The sequence below is a fragment of the Pectinophora gossypiella genome, chromosome 3 (genome assembly GCF_024362695.1).
Source record: "Pectinophora gossypiella chromosome 3, ilPecGoss1.1, whole genome shotgun sequence".
In the NCBI taxonomy this organism is placed as follows: domain Eukaryota; kingdom Metazoa; phylum Arthropoda; class Insecta; order Lepidoptera; family Gelechiidae; genus Pectinophora; species Pectinophora gossypiella.
Window position 1 is genome coordinate 9,680,040 of NC_065406.1, and position 16,677 is coordinate 9,696,716.

At 38.2% G+C, this 16,677-nt stretch overlaps 1 protein-coding gene across 1 annotated transcript in view; it reads right to left on the bottom strand.

Annotated features, from left to right (window-relative positions):
• Positions 1-1,406: 1,406 nt before the first annotated feature.
• LOC126381794 (cyclic nucleotide-gated cation channel alpha-3-like) overlaps positions 1,407-16,677 on the bottom strand; it is a 116,119-nt gene continuing 100,848 nt past the window's right edge. Inside the window, exons 7-14 of the mRNA XM_050031280.1 lie at positions 7,889-8,081; positions 6,935-7,035; positions 6,709-6,858; positions 6,276-6,293; positions 5,385-5,552; positions 4,870-5,011; positions 4,502-4,732; positions 1,407-3,551 (exon numbers count right to left, since the gene is read on the bottom strand). Of these exons, the coding sequence (XP_049887237.1) occupies positions 3,464-3,551; positions 4,502-4,732; positions 4,870-5,011; positions 5,385-5,552; positions 6,276-6,293; positions 6,709-6,858; positions 6,935-7,035; positions 7,889-8,081 (1,091 nt within the window). The 3' untranslated portion in view covers positions 1,407-3,463. The remainder of the gene's footprint in view (positions 3,552-4,501; positions 4,733-4,869; positions 5,012-5,384; positions 5,553-6,275; positions 6,294-6,708; positions 6,859-6,934; positions 7,036-7,888; positions 8,082-16,677) is intronic.

Below are 16,677 nucleotides of genomic sequence, written 5' to 3' on the forward strand. Positions count from 1 at the left end.
TCATGAGACACGGAATCACCAATTAAGTGTAGATCTCAGGAATTCCGGTGGCGGAACGAGCGTCTATTTTTCATAGCCAATGTACAACAGAGAACGTTTCAGCGTTCACAAGCGATTACTTCTTGGGAATCCCGAGCAATATTGTATCAGGCGGTGTCATATTTTTCCTGTTTTTGACGAGAATGGCTCATCTCAAAGCTTATTCTTTGTTTACAGAGCACAAAAGGCTTAAGCCTTTAAAGCTGCAATACAGAAACACTATTTTACTCAGCTTATAACGTTCCCAGCTTTGAGGTTTGGTTTTTTGAAACTAGTCTCGTCAATCCCCTATTTGTTTCATTACATCTGCAGCTTTGATAAGACAAGATTTAATTGGAGAGTATAAAAGAAAGAGAATAGGTACCTACCTGTGTACAGCCGGCTCCGGCTAGCGGATTGCGCGTTAAAGTGATCTAAAATATTAACGCGAGTGGAAATCCCGGTAACCTCACAAAGTAGGCCTCGGCCTTCCTCGAGTGATTCTTTTAAATAAAACAAAATATAAGCCGGCCCGTACTAGTGTCCCGAAACATGGCCCGCTTAAATCCACGGCCTGAATTCTTGCTAAAAAATTAAGTCTGCCAAGCTAATCCCGAACCTGTGCAGAGTGTGCAGTAACATTTTACTGCAAATCCTTTTAGACAAACCTTTTTAGAATAACTTAATCTCTTTACATCTGTTACAGACGATTTAAAAAAGGCTTTAAGGTTGACTTTTTCATGGACTGAGTGTAGGTATGGTATTATCATTGCAATGCGACTCTTAACATTACCCAACCACGTGTCACATTATTTCACTATCTGTATGGCGTACAGTCATGAGCAATATCATGTACCCACCTTAGAACCCTGTCGCACTATCATATTTGACATTTAATGAGACTTACGGTTTAATTTGTCAAACAAACTTAATGTGTGATGGTTTCAAAGTGTATACGTATGGTTTCAAGTACTAATATTAGTACTTGTGACCGTACATATCAAAAAGTCAAGAAAATGTAAAAGCGTTCTGATATCCAAGTAGGTATATTTATCTTTTCTCGTTTATGAGTAGCTCACTTCTCTTTGAGTGCTCATGAAGAAAACGATCAATATAAAAGGAAGCGAATGAAGGATAGCGACGTGCCGTGTTTGATCTCTGTAGCCTACCTTCCTCGACGTATGAAGAATGTATTTACCTAAGCACGCAACGTATAAGGATATTCAAGATTGACAGATTTTTCTCTGTCAATAACATTCTGAATGGCAATCTGTCTTTGCATACTCGTTCAGTCGGAACGGTGTAAACCAACAGGAATAAATGAAAACATATATTCGTATTATCATAATCTTTTTATTAACAATAAAATGAATCTGTGCGATACATAATTGAATTCCCAATTTAAGATGCACAAGCCGATCACTGAACCACTGACTTCCGACCCCATACTGCGCTTACAACTGCTTCTTGTGAAGGTAAACAAATATCACTTATCATACTAATATAAAAGGAATTACAATTGGTTCGATCTCTCGTGCCACGGACCGGGTCCGGCCTGCTTTGAATACACTTACAAGTTACCATGATAAAAAGCACTTGCGTTTTCGTTTAATTATAATTCAATTGCATAATGCATCTCTCTTACCATTTTAGAATCGAGAAATTTGTAAGAAGAAAAATTTATGGAATATATAACAATAAATAAATATTTTATTTACAGTTAAAAATTTTATCGCCTATCTATTATATCTTCGGGCGTTAGGATGAAGCGTATCTAAGAACTCAACTAGGAAATTAAACTGTATCTTTTGACGCGTCGGTATATAACTTAAGTGATAGTTTAGTAGTAGGAGTAAACGATAGCTTGTTTGTTCATATGCACATATGTACATAAACGGTAATGAAGCATTCCTGTGTGATGCACAACGAAATAGTTTAGGTGTTTAGCGAGAACGTAACGAATAGCTCCCCTCAGCAAGCGTCTCTCCTATCATTCATCGTCCCGTCGGGAAACTCGTGGCTTTCAGAAACACATAGTTTCAATGAAAAAACAGCTTACAAACACGTATCATAGAGTAACTATTTACAATTCACTTAGTGTTGAAATATATTGTATTATTATTATTCTCATGTTTGGTACCGTCTTGTTTCATAATGTATTACACTTACGTTACATCAAAGTATTAAGATATCAAAGAAACCAACGAAAACCCAACGCTTCAACAATAGAAGTCACTCACATAGAAACATTCGCATTACACAAATGTTTGTAAATCAATGAAGGTTGTAAATAGAATGAATTTAAGTACAAAACATTCTTTAATCAATTGGTAATAACTTTACATTAAAACATTTTGATTTATCTACTTAATTTTTATTTGGCAGTAGTGATTTTTAATTTACCAAACTGATGTGGTAATCAGTTTTTAGCTACTTCTCTTATACATAGGTAATAATTCACTTTATATAACAAATTACAACGTACTATGGTCATTTGTTATTACAACGGACAAAACTGCATCAGAATGTAATAACATTATTCCACGATTATACATAGATTATATACCAAATTTATTGACGATGAAAGAACTATATCCTAGACTGTTATAAGTAACACATTTCAGTAAATAAATCTTAAATAATCTGGAAACGAGACATGGAATGTGATAAGTCTTCCGGGATTTTACTTTATTATAATTAAAGCTCAAATTTAATGGATGTAAATATCCATTTTGGTAAAAATGAGACACTTTATTTAACACAAAACCTTAATCATAGCACATTCACTTTGGCCTTTCATTTGGCACACAATCCAGAATACTGATTATACGATACATTTGTACACAGACTTCCACATTCGACAGAGAACATTTCACCTTACAGGTATTCAGCGAAAACAGGTAAAACAATATCACTTAAATTATAGGAAAATATCCAATACTTAGGTAATCTTAGCGATTCGTTAAAATAAACTTCGTTAACATAGACACGAGGTATGCACAACATACAGCCGCTAACAAAACAACGACATTGCCCTTTGGGCGCTGGAGCCGCGCGCTACGCCGCCGGCGCCGCCGGCCGCCTAGCGCCTGCGCTCGCGCTCTCACTCACTACACTTCCTCGATGTACCTAAACGACATTAGAATTAAGATAATATTGTCTTGGCAAAATCTCACTCCACGACACTCGTCAAATATTAGCGAGTCGTATATACTACGTATATATAAATTTGATAAAGTTAATTCGTATTTAAATATTCCGTAATAATAATTATTCATCGTAAAAACACTGCGACTAGTTTGTGGTACTGTTTCACAGAGGTCACAGGGTGGGTTTAGCACGGGGCGCCGCGGGACGCGCGGGGGGGTGCGCGGGCGCGGGTTCAGTAGACGGCGGACATGCGAGGCAAGGGCGCGAGCTGCCGCGGCACGGGCGAGGCGCGCCGTTAAATGATGCTCTCGCGGTTCCGCTCGTTCTCCTCCTGCGAGCTCAGCGAACTGCCGCCGCAGATCTGCATCTCTATCTCCTGCAGTCTGCCACAAAACACAAACAACTTTATTATTAGGTACAGGTTTAGTAATGAATGGTTGATAATACTTATTTATAATATACGGAATATGCTTTTTTTTCTCTCAGACGACGCCCTGAGCCGAGGTTCGCGCCCAACTGGGCACCCTCAGGCCTGTTGTCTTAAACGTTGTACCCGGTGAGAGCCTTCAGCGCTCCCCGTTTGTCCGGCCAAGTAGTTATAGCGGCAAATCTACAATAAGTCACGTCAAAAAAGAAAAGGAATATGCTTTACTTTTTCCAGAGTCAGATTAATTATTTGTAGTGAAGTCAAACAAAATTAAAGGTAGCTTTACCTTTGCTGAAACTTTTGGGCAACTTTGGTTGCAGCATTCATGCATTTAAGCTTCATCGTGAATCATTGTATTGTGTATGTATCTACATACATACTAAGAGTAACATGATGATATTGCTAAAACGTAAACGTCCGCTCTGGAGCTTCCTAAGTTTTAATCTTGGAAGCGTTCATCCCTTTTGCGACTCCCTGGAGGTGCAACTTGAGAAATTTCGAGTTTCCGTACTTTCCTTGACTATCAAGTACCTACGAAACTTTTTATGACTGATGAAATATTTTTACTTCATGACTCTTGTAAACTTGTACGCTTATATACAAATATTTTAATCGGGTCGAATATTTTTTTTTTCTTTTAAGGTTCAATCAATAATACTTAGCGTTTTTCATATCGACGATTATGTCGAACAGCCAGATAGCACTTTAGTACCTAAGTTACAAGAATAATAAAGTCTTAAAAGCCATAACCTTTCGTACCAAGCAATGAAGCCGACCTTAGTCCTTTCGGGATGGATTTTATGGGTCTCTAGTATTCAAATATTTGTCTTTATTTTTATTCCTGATGTCACAAGTTACATTATCTGATAAAAATTGCGCTACTCTTTCTAATTCCTTGGAACATACCTCTGATCCACCTCCCACTGCTGCTGACTGAGCTTGGCGGACATGGCAGCGTTCTCCGTCTCGACAGTGTAGAGGCGCTCGCGCAACCGTTTGATCTCGCTCTCGAGTTGCTCGTGCGAATCTATGAGCCGCGGCGCCAAGCTGCCGCCACCGCCGCCGGCTGCACTGCTGCGCACAGACGACGCTAGCGACGCCACTGGTGACGCCACGCGAAGAGGACTTACTGACGAACTGGAAAGGCACGGGCCGGTTTATACATATCTACATCTTCTTTAGTGGCCCAGTACCAAGGCCCACTTTCCTACTGCCACAATCAAATCAGTTAAAAAAAATAATTCTATATTGAAGTGATAAAAACGTGACATCACCTATAAAGCTGGTCCCGGTAGGAAGGCGGGTGTGAAGGGTGCGCGGGCGGCGCGGGCGCAGGCGGAAGCTGCATCTCCTCTATAGGCACGCGGCCGGCCGTCTCCACCAGTCCTGGCGTTGACTGACACCGACCCATTGCCACTAAAATATATGCGTATAATGGTGTAAGATTTGCATGTGAAAAGTTCGCGAACGATGGAATGGTACAATTATAAGATACCATGATTTAACTGTTTACACTTGAAACACTTCCTGTGCTTACGAATATGAATAAAGAGAAAATGAACAATTAAGATCAGAATTAAGAACAGATTAACGTCGTGTCTTATAGGGAAGTCAAGGAATTGGCCTTTGATAGACTGGAATGGAAAATGCTACACCGACAAGAGCGTGGCTCTTAAATTGATGATGATGAACAATTAAGTCTGTTCATAATAATAATAATGTCATTTGAATGCATGATTAAGTAGGTACATGACTTAAGAAATTTTTGCTTTTTGGAGATACTGCGCACCTTTTTCAAGCGGAGCTTTCTTGTACTTCTCAAGTCTCTTGACGGCGATGGCTTCGAGCCGCACCCTGGCGGCGGGGTACTCCTTCAGCACGTCCCACATGTCCTTCTTGCTGAGCACGAACAGGTCCGAGTAGCCCACGGACCGCACCGACGCTGTCCGCCGGTTTCCTGTCCACGTGTCATCCACAACTCCGTGCCAAACGGTGCTCGGTCCAAGACTCTTACGAGCGGTCCCGCACACATTCAGCCGACAGAACAACTCGTAAGACGCAAGGGAAAGACCGAACACCGGGCAGGGCAAGAGAGGAAGATTAGGAGAGAGCATACATTAAAGCCGTTCACCAACTACTGTTTCAGATACGCAGGGTTGATACCGGAGATGACTCGAAGGAAATTAGTTGAGCAAAAATTCATTCGTGGACCAAAATTAATAGAATATATCATAAACTAACTATAAGAAGCCGTTCTATAGGATTCTCAATTTGTGCTTCATTCAAAAGCGTTTAGGGTACAAAAATTTAATGATGAAAAGAATTCAGATTCAAAGAACTAAGCAGTTCTACAAGTTTTACAATGCGTATATCAAGTTCAGTTTGAGAAATAAAAGAACGCTCTGAAACTCAACTGACAGTACGACGAAAGATCTTAAACAGGTAAATATGTACGGGACACTTATAAATACGGGGTACATGCACCAAGAGGTCACGCCAAGTATAATAAATTGAGGTAATCAGGGGCAGATGCAAAGCGATCGGGGACACTGCCTTCATACAACCAAAGGAGACACTACTCGTCGCAAACAAACACATGATGCTGAATGCTACAAATCTCGAAAAAGGTTATCTAACGGAAAGCCAGAAATAGTAAGAACAAAGAAAAGAACGTGCTTACCATACATAGGGGCAAGTTCTTTATTGAATTTAGGTAAGTATGTCAAATAATGAATTGCTTGGCAATACGAAAAAATAGGACGATAGAAATAAAGAGTAATGCAAAATAGCGGTTCTAGAATACGAAAAATCTTATGATGGAAAAATTATGAAATGTAAAGCATTCCCTATAAACCTCGTAGAGACGGCGTCGACGCGAACCCTTGCCACGTCAGTGGTCGCTCTAAGAGAGCTGTAAGCGGTAGGCCGCGCGACCATGGCAAGGGGGCGAGCCTGCCGCCCTGCGAATGATGTCCCAAAACCTGTTGGTAGCGTCGCGGCCGCTCCCTCGGCCTGATTGCAGCGTCTCCTCAAACGTTTGCTTTTCGAAAACTTTTCAAGAAAATAATAAATAGTAATAATGGCGTGGCGTCTCGGGCCGAGGCGATATTTACCAAGTTGTTTACCTGCCGTGCCCATGTTCAGAATGGAAATTTCGCCAAAATAAGAACCCGCTTTCAATGTTGCTAGCACTGTCTTGCCATTGTCTCCTACCACCTGTAGTTTCCCTCTGTTCACTATGTACATCTCCTTTCCGACTTCGCCTGAGGACAACAGATATATTAGAGTCGATTCTTTAAGCAGACAGAAGAAAAGGTAGTTTGCAGGTGAAATGATTACCTTTCCTGCAGATGTAATCCCCGGGTGAGAAGAGCACGGGGCGCAGCCGCAACACCAGCTCGCATAGGAAGCCCGCCTCCGTGTTTTGGAATATCTCCACCCTGCAATCACATCGCCATGAAACACATCTGCTGGGCCAGCGGAAAACATTCCACCGAATTGCGTTCCCGGAAAAACATTAACGACGTCTAAACTGGCCGAAAAACATTCAAATTCAATGTCAACGGTGTATGTACACAACACACGAACATACTAAACTGAGCAAACAGAGCTCAGCTGTAAACGAAAAAAGCGCCAAAGTGCTATTTGGCGACAAAAATTTACGGATCGTAAACGAACACTTTTGCATAATTCATGGACGTAAAAGCGAATGTTTCTCTTTTTAATTATACAACACGGGATATTAAGCTTGAACTGTGCTGCGTTAATGTGAGCGTGAGATAGTCGCGAGTCGCGTCTTTATCTCTCTTCTTGCAAAAACTTACTTTGTATTTGCAAGGAATGTACTTACAAGAAACCCCGACCACTCAGATAAGGGATTTCATTTTGAATGCATTCTGTTGGAAAATAGATTTTGTAAAGTCATAACGTTAGTTTTAATCTGCATTTCAAATCTTTATCTTTGCATACTTTATACAACTTAAATTCTGAGTTTAAAAATTGAAAATAAAAGTTATAAGTACTTCTAACATTTTTCAGTTTAGTCGGTTAAGGCCGGGTTTCCACTGACGCGGAGATGGGAGATGTGCGGATTTGACCAATCACAGCGTTCGAGAGAGCGAAACGAAGACGCTCTGTCACTCTCTCCCTATGGGTGATTAGTCGATTCCTGCACATCTCCGCTCATCTCCGCATAGCTCCGCGTCAATGGAAACGCAGCCTTACGCAGAGATAATGGTTTTCATGCTTCATCAACTTGGAAACAACGTAGAATAAATATATTTAAATAGCTACCTCTTTAAGGTATCCAGATGCACATTGATAGCGATCTCAGCTTTCAGCTTGTCAGGCAAGCAGGACACGGCCTTCTCCTCGTCTGAACACTTCTGCGTAAGCCACAGATAGTCGAACCACTTGATCACCTTCACCTGGAGGTGTGTCGGCACCCGTCGCATACGCATGTACGTCTTCACGCCATCCAGTTTCGCTGTAACAATGGGATTTGTTAAATTACAACTGTTGTGATGAATGGCGAAAATATGTGTAAGAAGATGATATATTCTAACCTAGGTATACAAATGTTACGTTAACCTGTATTTGTATTTCCTTTTCAATTTAATTTAATACATACATACATAAACTCACGCCCGTAATCCCTAATGGGGTGGGCAGAGCCACAAGTAATCAAAGACCACTTGCAGTCACTGTTGATACGATGTCGTAAGCTGGATACGATAAACCTTATGATGATAAGGGATCAGTCTATCACCCATAACATTAGTCCATCATTTTAGAGGACACAATCTCTCTGTCGGTTTTTACGACATGCCCGGGAAGACAAGCAGCTGAACGTGTTCTATGTTTTTATTGGCTTCCATAAAAGCATAGAAGCAATTTAATTTAATAACTGTTTTCTATTATTAATATTATAATAGCTATCTCAATGATAAACACAAGATCGAATATCAACGTAAAGTTTTATTACCTATGATTAATGGAATCATAACACAATTTTGGCTTATTTATTAGTTGTTTATTTGTACACAATACTACAGACAAAAGAAACAGACAGTACAGTCCAGGTTCGTTCTTTTTTCACAATGAGCTTGTACGACATTCCAAAAAGTCCTTTCATTTGACCAACCGACGTAATGAACAAGTCCAAAGAAAATATTTCTGCCAATAGTACCTACTTTGTGCTGTTCTTGTAAAACATCCCAACGGAAAGGAGGATAATGATGAGGAAAATCCTATCGATAGGATTCTTAAAAAATAATGACGTTTTGGCGATAAATAACGAAAGCTTCTGACTGACGAACCTCATTTACTTTTGAGACATTTTTTTTCTTTGGTGAAATCTTTTGTACGGAAAAACTGCTGTATTAAAGAATAGAACGCTTAATGGATTACTGCAGGATTATAATGATGCGAAGCCAGGATTAAAACTAATATCAGTGTTAAGCCTAACGTTTGTCGAATCCGAATACGAACTACGATTTTTTTTTTAAGTTAAGCATTAGAATAAAATATATGCTTCATAATATTACAATCTAGCCTACAAGCTAATAAGCAGTTTATCAATCAGAATCAGAATCATTTATTAACGTAATTATCATGGATAAACTTGTTGAAGGTCAATGTAACATTTTTGAATTTACGTCATTTCGCAAGGTGTTATGGCTGAGGAGAAGAAATGACGAGAAACTGCAACAGCAACACATCTTTTAAATCAATGAGGGTACATAACAAGTTATTTAATAACTAGAGGAACACATTCAATACCAGACATTTTTATCATTTAGGTAATCGTTAATCTTATAATAAGCTTTTTTACATAAAGTAAGCTTCACGTGAGCTTTAAATTTATTCTCTGACAAATTTAAAATTTCTTTAACCTAAACTACTATAAATAAAATATTATTCCCTAAGAGTTTGTCCACTGACTCATCTTGATTAATTTAAGGGGAAGACACATTGTTCACGTGTTCATTATGTTGTTCATTGTTCATTGTGAACTACGGATGAAGACTTAATTATCCAACTTCGACTACTTGCGTCACATAAGTATAAAGAGTAGGTTATTGGTTTAGTAGACAGGGGTCTAAAATGACACTTTGAAGCAATTAATTTTAGCGACAATTCAATATGGCCTTTTTAGACCCCAGAATAAGAGATGGGATACCCATACTGTCTAAAGTAGTGTACAACGGACAAACACAGGCTGGTGGTGATGTCAATAATTCAATTAAGTTTTTTTTTATTGCATGAAAAGGATACACAATGAGGGACTTTCCAGGCTACGTTCACTAAAAAAAATGTAGATGGCGCTGTTCAGATTTAAAGTGATAATTACCTACTTTCTCATGGCTCAGGATACATCATTTTTCAAAAAAGTAATGGTAGAAGCATATATAAATATAATTGGTGCTTGATTGGATCAGATACGTATAGAATTATGTTGCTACCTATATTGCTTCACTTTATTTTGATCAAAATCGTAATGGATGGAAGTTGTGTTGTGTCTAGGTGTTATAAAAAGAGCCATCATTTATAAGTGCCCAAAAACAAAAAAAAATGTTGCGTCTTTTATCCATGAAATTAGAAGGTTAAACGAAGGCAACTACACAGCGCCATCTGTATATTTTTTTGGATTGAAAAGTCCCAGTCATTACTTAAACATCTCATTACGTACATACACATCATATGATGAGAAAACGAAAAAATAATTATTTCCTTTCTTTAACGAAATTGGTAAAGTAAATACAAGGAATAAAAATAAAATTGCTATTCAAAATTCTACATTAAGGAAATTAAATTCATCGTTTTTGAGGTTATTTATACGTTTTTACAATAAAATACCGGATAATATTTTAAATTTGTCAGAAAATTAATTGAAAGCTCATGTGAAGCTTACTTTATGTAATTGCTTATTATAAGATTAATGATTACCTAAATTATAAAAATGTGTAGTATTAAATGTGTTCCTCTAGTTATTAAATAACTTGTAATGTTTACCCTCATTGACTTAAAAGATGTGTTTCTGTTGCAGTTTCTTGTCGATTCTTTATATTCTCCTCAGCCATAACACCTTGCGTAATGACGTAAATTCAAAAATGTTACATTGGCCTTCAACAAGTTTATCCATGAAAATTACGTTGCATAAATGATTCTGATTTCCGATTTCTGTACTTACCAATAAAGAAATGACAATAAATAGAGAAATTATATTATTATAGAGAAATAGAGAAAGCTATTTGAGAAATTTACAATCTCAACTACATGTAGGTACTTTATAAAGGGCACATGTTTTGCATGAATAAGATATGTATTCACGACCCTCCTACGACCCCGGGTCGTACTTCGCATTTTGTAAGTTATTTACAATTCTGACCGTGATTTTTGTTTGTGTACATACAAATTCTCGCCCGTACCCTTAAGGTAAGCAATCATCACATGACATACACATAACATTTAAAAAAATATTTAGAAACCAGAGTCACAATATTACTAACAAGACACCAACAAAAAAACCAATGTAATGTACCTATTTAAATTTGATTATATTGACTATTATTTTGCGTTAGCTTGGTGTTTGATTTTTTGTGTTTACAAATAATCATTGATAAAATATTACGAAACAGTTATATTAATTAGTAATACAAAGTCATCATGATCCCCAGTTTGGTTATCAAATTACATGCTGATCACCTGATTGTCTGAAAGTAAGATGACCCGTGCTTCGGAAGGCACGTTAAGTCGGTGGTCCCGGTTACTACTTATGGATGTAAGTGAGTAATCTTTACATGAGCCATGTCAGGGGCCTTTGGCGGCTCAATAATAACCCTGACACCATGGTTGATGAGGTTGGTAATTCACCTTACAACCCACACGATAGAAGAAGAAGAATACAAAGTTATGTAATCACTCTGTTTCGTAAACAATAACTATTTTTTTTTTCTGAAGACAATTCGCATCACTCCTGTTTAGTATTTGTCCCAAGATGGATATGATGAACCGCAAACCCATCACTATAAGAAATTGTCCATGATTTCGTAAAAGACATTTTGCTGCCAAACAAAAGCTAAAAGGTTTTCTATACTTTATTTTGTGGTTGGTAAGTTTAAACCCCGATACCAACCTCGCTGGCGTGGTCGACGATTTCCTTCATTCAGCGCTTATTGCTATTCGCTGCCCACTAGGGTCGATTAATTCTTTCAAATATTTTTCCTCTCAGACGACGCCCTGAGCCGAGGTTCGCGCCCAACTGGTCACCCTCAGGCTGTTGTCTTAAACGTACCGGGTGAGAGCCTTCATCGCTCCCCATTTGTCTGGCCAAGTAGTTAATGCCATCTGCGGCAAATCTACAATAAGTCACGTCAAAAAAAAAGGTGAGTTTAATTTATGTACAAGTAATGTACCTACTAAATATAAGGTACACCTACCTTTATAAGAAAATATTATAAATACTGTTTTTTTAAATAATTCCTTATCAATTTCATACCTCGTACTCTCTTGTTCGAACTTACAACGTATTCATTGCACAGAGCCAATTATTCAAAATGGTGCATTCAATACACATTCATTTATTACGGATTCATATAAAAAGTCTTTTGTTATCGTTGAAATGGTATATTAAAAGTTTTCATTTTCGTTAAAATTCTACGTAAGTGTATTCACTTCAATTTCATTTATCAAATCGGATTATCAGATTTTTGGTAATATTACAATATGATTGTACTTATTGTATTTGGTGTAGTTGAATGAACAAGTAATACTTAGTTTAGCAGTATTTAGATCGAACATCATTCCTCGATAGTTCTTTTAAGATGCAAAGTATTCACTGCCGGCTACTTCAGATAGAAAGTATAGTCCAACTAGTAATTTATTTAAATCGGAGATCTACAACTTACAGGCAACTTGAAAATTACCGTCCCTCACGGCACAGCAACCGCGCCGCACGTTGCGCGTTATATATCGATAACCTCACGACTTTTATCCACGTAAAGAGCATTTGCTGCTTCTATTGGTATAATACACGCAACGCGCGGGACCGTCACCGTGCAGAGCCTGAACTGATTTGAATACTAGCCTAAACTTCTACACAAACGCGTGTTTTAAAAATATGATGAGAAGACTGACTACTTATATTGTTATATGTTTTTGTTTGTGGTCGTGTTAAAAAATCGAGCTACTTTCTATAAAAATGTGAACCTAAAGTTACATTCAGTGGTTTTTTTATGTTGATACAACTATTTTTTCTCGCACGTGCGCGACAGCCTCAAAAGGACATAATAGTAGTTGATTTTTTATCTGCGCCTTGTTTCAATAGGCTACTTGATAATCTAGTCAAAGAAAATACTTTTTACGAAATGTCTCACAACGAAAGTTTTATTTGAAGTTTGCATGGTAATACTGACTGACGTCATCAATAATGGCGGTCAACCACGTTTAACCTTGGTTTAACCTCTCTTGTTACCGAATTCACAAATAAAATTCGAAAATAAGTCGAAAAGTAAAATGACATTGATTTTTGATCATCTTAGACTGTTTTGTATTTCTGGATTAGCATTTTATAATTTATGTTTGACTCAGTCAAATACCCTATGATGAAAATCGCCGACCCCCTACCTGTCCCGCGTATAATAAAGCGAAGAGATTACGATGCTACATATACTTAGTACATAAGTAGTACGTACGTATCGCCTCTTACGCCGTTGATAGACGTAATCAAAGCTTAAGAGCGCTAGTGTTAAAGTTCGAACGACTTTCTCCTAGTCCGAGAGCGCACACGATTTTCTCCATTAAAACGGGTTGACTGTTCGCTTTGCCCTCTCACTTTGCATATTAAGTTGGATTGCTTCGATGCAAAATTCTGCAGTGAAGTACTTGTTATGTTGACCTAAAGGTCATAGTAATTGCTTTCTTTAGCCTTAAAAATCGATAAGTCAAAAAAGAAAAGAAAAAAGGAAGGATTGAAACTTTACAAAAGTACTTTAAAATTTAAACGTAACAGAAAAGATAAACAGTTCATAAAAGTTATCCTTGATATAATAGGTATAAGTTACTTAGGTTAAAACATGATGTCAAATATTCAGAATAAAATTTAAATACATCATCTCCCTAGCATTATCCCGTTTTTCACAGGGTCCGCTTATATAACCTGAAGATTTGACAGGTGCGGTTTTTTACAGAAGATCCCGCGAAGGGAAAACCAGCCAAATACAGGTTATGTCACATACGTCCAAAAATTTATTTCTCGGAAATGTAGGTTTCCTCACGATGTTTTCCGTCACCGCTGAGCACGTGATAATCACTTATGATCCAAACATGAATTCGACTTCGACCATCATTAATTTAGGCCTGTGCTGGATTCGAACCTGCGACCTCAAAGTGAGAGACAAGCGTTCTAGCAACTGAGCTATCACGGCTTTATATTAAAATTGAAATACAAATTAAAATTAAAACTTAAATACAGTTTTAAGTTAATTGGTAAGAAAAAACCAAAACTGCTTTCTAACACTATGTAATGTGTCACAGGATAAACACCTCTTTAAATGCAAAGACGTACCAAAATAGCGAAGCAAGATAAATGTACACCGTTTTGCGCCGGTACACCTCAACGCGCCGCGACTCGACGCGACGCCTTGTAAAATGGTTAGAGCAAACTCGGGATTGCAATTATTTCTCCACGTCACTAAGTTAGCGCTTGACACACGACGCTCCACTTTACTGCAACTTAACTTTTCCACCAACACACAAGATTAAGTGTGACATACGAAACTGTAATATTTCCATTGTCACTGCTGCTAAGTTTTGACATAACTTTATTACACCAACTTAATATGCAATTGCGTGAGAACTGTTTAATTATCGTGTCAAACTTTAAATTGTTTTAGTGGGCTTACCAGTAGATCATTTAATTGTTCCGTGTAACCCTTTAAGGTATAATCCGAAGAGACAGAAATGGCGGGGACTATAGTCGAAGGGCAAATAAATCGGATAATCGATGCAGTATCCGTTAAAAACAACTATACTTACACAAAAAAATATATTGACAAAAGCATTTTAGAAATATAAAAAGTTTCCATAAAATTGAGCCAAGCTACAACAAGCTGCTGGCATGAAAACTTGACACTTTAACGGATGCAGAACTAAAAAATATATGACACACCGGCGCCGATATATACTCTTTTTTCTCTATGACATTCCGTTTATTATTAACGGCCGTTTGAAATAAATTAGATGAACATAACTATAAATATTCATCTAAATTTCGTAATTCACTTTATTAAAATATAGCTGAAAAATGCTGCCAGCGTTTTGGGCGCTCTGCCTCAGTGTGGCGCGCTGTAAGAGGTATTCTATTTATAATAAGCTAGTGTTATATTTATTAAATTAATGTTTAAATGGCTAGTTAAGTTATGTAAGTATATTTTATAATATATAAACTGCCTATATACGTCCCACTGCTGGGCACAGGCCTCCCCTCAATCAACCGGAGGGGGTATGGAGCATACTCCACCACGCTGCTCTACTGCAGGTTGGTGGAGGTGTTTTTACGGCTAATAGCCGGGACCAACGGCTTAACGTGCTCTCCGAAGCACGGAATCATCTTACTTTTTCGGACAATAAGGTGATTTAAGCATGAAAAGTCCTTACCAAACAAAGGACAGTCTCACAAAGTGATTTCGACAATGTCCCCATCGGGAATCGTACCCGGACCTCCAGATCGTGAGCCTAACGCTCTTACCACTAGACCACGGAGGCTATTATTTTATAATATATTTTCTAAAAATGTTGGAATATTTTATCTGTACTGTGTAAGGCAGTACACGGGTCGAATTCACGTGAATTCTGTCCAGCTAGACACAAGTCGGTTCACACTCTTATGATCATGAAACGACCGACCGTTTCAGGAAATGGTTTCATTTCATGTTACAATTGCAATGTTAGCCGCCTGTGTATGGTTCTGAACACGAGTTAGTCAAAGGCACACGTAACCGGTAGGAAGCCCACTTGAATCCGCTGGTTAATTTCAAAGTGATTGTCCGACTATACCGACTATTTGAATAAACCACCACAATAGAACTGCAGATTTGTACTGGTACAAGGGAAAATAAGTATGTTAAGTTAAATTCAGAACAACGACGCAATATTCGTATGGTACGATCACCATTTCGTGGCTAATACAAAGTGGCGTTTATAGCTAGCAGCAAGAAGGGTTTAACGTAAAGGGTCCTTATATTTCCTTCTAGCTAAATCCCATCAAACCGTCCGTCCTCTCCGACATCCTTATTTCACGTCCCATATACAAGAACATGTACCGGGCAAATAAACTGGCTAACTTACTATGTTGACTTTTAAACAAATAATTTCCAGCGACCGGTGTTACAATTCAAAACCGCAGCCGCCAAATGGATTTCAATAACGCTCAAAGCTCAGACCGTAACATTGTTTACAAAACAACGTCAACACGAGTGTTTCTATACAAAAACGAGTCAACAATGTGACCCTTTGCCGTAGTATAACGTAGTACAAGGTGTTATTAGCGTGCAGACATTCTGAGTAATTTAATCTTCCTCAAACACGGACGGCGGCGGCGCCCCACCCTCCGCCGGACTGCACATAGGGCGCGGGACGCGGGGCAGGAAGCCACGTGCACGCTACGCTACATTAGGTTCGCTAGGATAAAACTTTTTTTTGGAAATAAGGAAAAAAAACGGCCTTTTCATTTAATGAGGCACAGTTTTCCAGCCTTTGTTCGCCTCATATACTTTGTGAGTTAGCTAGACTGCCATGCTCGGATAGGATGAAGATTATGCAAATCAGAATATACCTGCTCACGTAAATAGATTAAACAACAACTGCTATAAAAAGTTATGAAAAGCTCTTAACGTGAAAATTCGAATTGTTATGAATATTTCAGCTGTTTATGCTATAAATTATTTTATTACTTCCACCAAATAATATTATGATACTAAATGACCAATCGTAACCAGTCACTATTAGAGTCCATTGTGTCAAAATGTCTTTTAACGACTTCTAGTACCTATCCTGCGTACCCGACAGCATCATCATCAGCT